Here is a 6,181-nt window from a genome sequence, read left to right on the forward strand (position 1 = left end):
AGGTCTTTCAGGTAGGCTACCCAATGCCAGGGTTTCCCTTGGTGCTGCCAGTGGTAAAAGGCATGGTCAATGTGTCTTCTGTTCCAATGACTCCTGTGATGTCCCCAGTATTTCCCCTCCCTGGCCATAGGGCCGCCTCACGCCTGAAATGACATGTTGCCCCAGCCCTAGGGCAGCAATTATTTGGGGATTCTCATTTTTTGTGGTTGTCTCTAATCCATTCCCCGTGAATAAGGAGAGCTGACTGTAGTTTTAGTTTTTAGAATTACATTCTTGTGCACAGCATGATTTTTACTCTAATTCTTGTACACATCATAGCAGTCTTTCCCTTAGATGATAAATCACATTAGGGAACATTTCATTACAGAATGTTGGCGAGCGTCCAGAAATTGAGGAGCAACCTGTCAAGAGTGAACCATCCCGAGACTTGGCTCAATTACACCATATTTGTGTTACACACCTAAATGACCTCACAGCTAAAGCAAAAACACAGGTTTGTCATTTTATTTTGTCAAGTTATCTAAGTATTTGCAGTATTCAAGACCTTTGGTATACTGTTAGTAAGAGCTTTTAATTAATAATGCTTTTATGTTTGAGAGATTCTGTATATGAATGTTTTTTTCAGAAACTACAGTATAGCTTATTTGTAGTTAGCTTTGTGGTAAACCTTTTTATATTATTCAGCTTTCCAGATGTATGAAACTTTGCATTATCAGTTGTGCTAGTGATTGGGGTAACTTCTATTTGTTCCTACATGACATAGAAACCCTCGTCCTTTAATTAGGAAGATTGATTGAGCGTGAGTGGGAGACAATCGTTATATCTAAGATAATGAACAGTTATTTTTATCTAGCTGGTGAAGGGTGCAGGCTGAGGATCCCCTTTCCCTTTTTCAGCCGTAGAGCTTTACTTTTGATTTGGTCACTGTCAAATACGCATGTATTGCCAGCGCTTTGCTAAACTTTTTCATTTCTTTTTTTTTTTATTGTAGGAAATGAATGCAGTTGTGATCTTTGGATTATGGAAGTGAAACAAGAGATAAAGTAACATGACGCAGCATAATAATTCTTTGGAAACTTCACTTTTTAAGTTCGACTTAAGTCCAGATCAAGTTACGACGCGTCTCTTGGTCCTTATCTCGGTTGTAAGTCTACAACTACCTGTATAGGTAATAGTAAAATGAAAATCAAGGAAATCAAAATACTCTATCTAGCAATTCATAACCAAGCAACAACTTCATAATCTTTGTGGCGAGTTGACAGACACTATGCACAAAGGCGGTGGCTTGGTGCTGTGTCTGCCCATGCACAAGAAGTCAGCCATGTTAGCTTTATTTACCTTTAGTTTGTGAACATGCCTAAAAGGAAAGGAATGTTACTGGACTTTCAGCGTAAAAATAACCCAGAAAAGTAATAGTAATCCTCCTGAAAACCCACCAGCTGTTGTAGCAAGTACAGAAAATCTAAGTGATGTGGAGGAGATAACAAGTTAGACGTAAATTGTTCAGAAGAGTAGCATCCTTAGCCAGAGTGTAATAGCAGTTCTAATGGTGCTCATAGTTTTATTAGCAAAGGTAACATATATGTTATTTCCCACTTTGTATAAAAAACACTGACTTTTGAAGAAAAATATGATCTGTTAAAGACAGTTTGGGTACCTGAAGTAACTTGCAAGTGTCCAGCATCTTATTTAAGGGGGGGGGAGACTGCTGAAATTTCAATGTCTTATGAAGTGGATATGCACGGCAGCTGGCTCTTCTTGGTCACCTTTCCTCAGAGAAACTTGTTCCTCATGGGCACCTCCACCATAGATCCTTTTAGTGATGTCTGAAGGATCACTGATCAACCGACAAGGATCCCTTGTTTCTTCCTGTTCCAATGGGCAGTAGGTTCAAACTGATGTGGCCTGTTGGCTCGACAAGTAATACCTCACCAGTGGAGTCCCACTTGACTCTGCCTCCAGAAATGAAACTGTTCTCAGATGTGTTGAAGGAGGCGTGAAGGTAACATATCTAGCCAACCTGATCGTCTCAGGTGTTTGGTCCACAAAAGAAAGGCCTCTGCTCTTCTACATCCTTGGAATGCAAGTATCCTTCTAAGACCTGCAATTAATCCAAGAACCTTTGAGAAGCCACTCGGTAGTGTTGATGAGCGATGACACCACCTTGATGGCCTACTTCAATAATCAAAAGGCACTGTCTTGCCATCTGAGAGCTGACAAAATGGATGCACATCTGGGCAGTGTTTCAGACAGTAGTTGTCACCATGGTACTCCTTTCCTTCATTCTGCCTGAAATTGCTATTAATAAATATGGTGTTGATTAATTATACAGTAATACCTTGAGATACGAATTTTATTCGTTCCGTGACCGCCAACGTATCTGAAAATAATTATTCCCATTTGAATTAAAAGAAAGAGTTAATCCGTTTCAAGGGTAAGAAATTTACTCAAAATAAGCTCAAATTATACTCAAAATTAAGCCGGCCATACATGCAGAGGACTGACGGTCTGTCCTTAAGGACTGGAGGGATGCTCCAATCCTGTGAGAAATGCTCACGCTACGGACTAGCCTGCTTAGTTCACGAGGATTAGGCACTCAGGATAGGACTATATGATTACGTTTTTGGTACTTGTTAACTAAATGTGGTATGTTACCGGGTATCAAGTACAATTGGTAGCCTACATCTAATTTTGAAAATGCCAAGTTTTGGTTCCTTTCACTTTCTTTATTTTCTATATAATATAAATCTATGAAATCTGACTTGAAATAATCATATGAAGGAACGTGATAAGCATTCGCAGTAGGCTTCTACGTGGTGGTGATTTGTCTTCTATGGTGTTAATGTATTTATTTCTCTTGAAGTCATTGTAGGATTACCTTTTCCGTTTATCCCCATTAATCCGAGAGTCCAAGTGTCTCCTGGGAGGAATATACTAAATGGATTTTTAGACCTTTCTGGAGATTATCTCGTGCTGAAACACTACTGCACTTTTAATTAGGCGTAATTGTTTTCGCGTTATTTTATAGAAATTTAAAAACGATTACGTTTATTTAGGTAGAGAAAAAATGAATTATTAGTAGCTACCTAATTTATCCTCTATCCATATTTTACACCTTCGTTTTTTCCTATGAAGGGAATTCATAAAACTTAATCAGAATATTAATTTTTTCCTTTTGTTTCAGCATCTGTTTATTATCAGAATACAAGATACTATTGCACGAATAAGGCAGAATACTGTATGGTTTTAAAGATAAAAGATACTATGAACATGGAGAGGAAATTTAAGGAAATCATAACTTGATGAATGAAAATGTGAAGGGAAACCCTAAAATAAAGAGCAATGAAATACTAATATTACAAACTTGTGAAATGCCATCAGTTTATCTTATAATATGAAAAGTGCTCTGATTAAGGGACGAAGTATGGAATACTGGTGGGCCATACTGCCAATCGGGACGGGATTGCCCAGTCCGGTCAAACATGCTGACAAGATGAGAGGATAGGCTAGTCGTGTCTGGTTTGTCCTTTTTAACCCCTTGCACGTTAAGGATTGGCGCAAACGCCCCAATCGCGATCAAATCAGCGCGTCAATCCTGTGCATGTATGTCCTGCTTTACACTCAACAATCACTAAAGAAAGTTAAATAAAACAGTAATGACACAGAAATTGATACATAATAATAAATGTTAATAAAAACAATAAAAAAAATAGAGATGTACTCACTGTCTAGGCAAGTGGTAGCGTACAGGATGCTTGCAAGGAGGAGGGAGGGAGAGAAACAAGGCTACCACGCACACACACACACACACAATATGGTAGCTGTTAAAAGCGGCAAGATAAACACAATTAAAACGTTGCATGAGCATACTGAATGCTTAATATTTAAGGCTTTCATTTTTTTAAGAATGAAGAGTGAAAAACAATAAAAAAACTAGTTGTGCTCACCACCTAGGCAAGCGCTAGCAGCTTACGGGATGCATGCCAGGAGGAGGGAGGGAGAGAAGCAAGGCTACCCACACACACACACACACACACACACACACACACACACACACACACACACACACACACACACACACACACTATGGTAGCTGTAGAAAGCGGCAAGATTATACACAATTAAAAATGTTGAATCAACTTACTAAATGCTCAATATTTAAGTCTTTCATGTAAAAGAAAGGATGAATAAAAAAAAATAAAGAAGAAAATTGTAACCAACTTACCATGGAGACGAGGATGAGCAGCTAACGAAGGTGAGCTAGGAGGAGGAGGAGGCGGGGTGAGAGGGCTGAGACAGCGTAGCCTAGCCTACGATACACACACACACACACACACACACACACACACACACACACACACACACACACACACACACACACACACACACACACACACACACACACTAATAACTAAGTGGATGGCAGTTCGTTTTTTTGAATTTTCAAACCAGCCACGGCTAGCTTTAAACTCTTCTGCAGTACTTTGCGATGACTCTTCTGCCTCCTCATCTGCATCCCATTTAAGGTTATTTGAAGATGGCATCAGCCTTTTCAGAAATTATAGTTTCTGTCACTGAGTCACCAATCAGTTCCTTTTCCTTTATCCTTATCAAATGTAGGCGCTCCATCTCATTATGCAAATCAGAATGCAACTTTGACATGATAGTTACGCCTTTAGAAGGCTGCACCTTCTTTATTGCGTCCTTTTGTTCGAGAATGGTGGATATGGTGGACGCATTGCGGCCATGTTCAGCGGCCAAATCACAGATTCTCAAACCTCGTTCATGCTTTTCTATTATCTCATGCTTTATTTCCATTGAGATAATTTTTTTTTCTTATCCCCAGCCTTATCCTTAGACTTGGGACCCATGGTTCACACAATAGATGTTAATAAAATAAAGGAAAACACGAATCGTAAACACACAATAACACAACGTTTTCTATATGACAACAACGAACACACTGGGAGAGAGAAGTTCGGGTAACGTCTGCCGAGTGAAATCATATCTCAAAACAATTGTCGTATCTTAGGGTGTGAATATACAATAGATACAATGTATTGTCATATTTCAAGAAAATTGTATCTTAATGCATTCGCATCTCAAGGTATTACTGTACCAGGTCTCAGGATGGCCTTGGTGGTTCCCAGATGGCCCCATGCTGAGTGGTATCCCAGTCTGCTAGCTCTTCTGGTCAAGGTCCCGAGAGAACTACCCCTTTAGAGGTACCAGTAGTCAGTGAAGTCACTGGATCTTCACGGGTGGAAGCTATCCATTATCTCCTAGTGAAAGGCTTTTTGCGAGGCACTCCACCGAAAATGTCTGAATATCTGTGAAAGTCCTATGCAGCAGTTTACTTGGGAAAGGGAGCCATCTTTTGCTATTGGTGTCATTAGAAGGGATATTTTTCCAGTCGGATTTCCTTATCTTCCTTTGACAAGAGAAGTGCCTCTCAGTCGCAACTTTCAAAGGCTACTGCTTGGCCTTGAGCATGGTCTATATACTGAAGGATATAACTCCAGCTTCGTGGGAGTTGTCTATACTCGTAAGGAGCTTCGAGCTGTCTTTCCCACCCTGGGACCGCAGGCACCCAGATTGGAATGATTGGACTTTTGTCTTCAGGGCCTTTTCATGTACCAATTATGAGCCTTTTGAAAGGTTATAAGACAGGGAGATGACTCTTAAGACTTTTTTCTAGCTTTAACATCAGTAAAGAGAGTAAGTGTGTTGCACTGACTTATTTAGTTACCTGTATTGAGGGATGGAAGGAAGTCTCCTTGAGTTTTGTGCTCGAGTTGATTGCTAAAACCCAGAATCTGGTAGTGCTTGCTTCCAAGTTTGAGTCATTCAAACCCTCCCTTCGGGAAGCTTTGGGTGGTGATCAAGTGAATATGCATTGTGGCCCATGAGGGCTATGTGGTGCTATCTTAAAAAGAACCTGATACCTCAGGCTTGAGTGTCAGACTTTTTGTTAGAATTGGCAGAATGAAGAAAGAGGTGTCAAGGAACCCAGTCTCTTCATGGCTTTACGAGATGATCCATAAAGCTTACACCTTGACTGCTGAGATGGTTAAGGTACCAGCTACGATTAGATCTCTTGAAGGTAGTGGTATGGGGTCCACCATGGCTTTCAAAAGAAATCGATCAGTGAGCTATGTGATGAAGGCTCGAGTACTGCATG

At 40.2% G+C, this 6,181-nt stretch overlaps 1 protein-coding gene across 1 annotated transcript in view; it reads left to right on the forward strand.

Annotated features, from left to right (window-relative positions):
* Positions 1-6,181, forward strand: part of vap (RAS p21 protein activator vap) — a 157,054-nt gene that overhangs the window by 137,222 nt on the left and 13,651 nt on the right. Inside the window, exon 18 of the mRNA XM_068379143.1 lies at positions 368-493. Coding sequence (XP_068235244.1) covers positions 368-493 — 126 coding nt within the window. The remainder of the gene's footprint in view (positions 1-367; positions 494-6,181) is intronic.

This window comes from Palaemon carinicauda, chromosome 8 (genome assembly GCF_036898095.1).
Source record: "Palaemon carinicauda isolate YSFRI2023 chromosome 8, ASM3689809v2, whole genome shotgun sequence".
NCBI classification, from domain to species: Eukaryota; Metazoa; Arthropoda; class Malacostraca; order Decapoda; family Palaemonidae; genus Palaemon; species Palaemon carinicauda.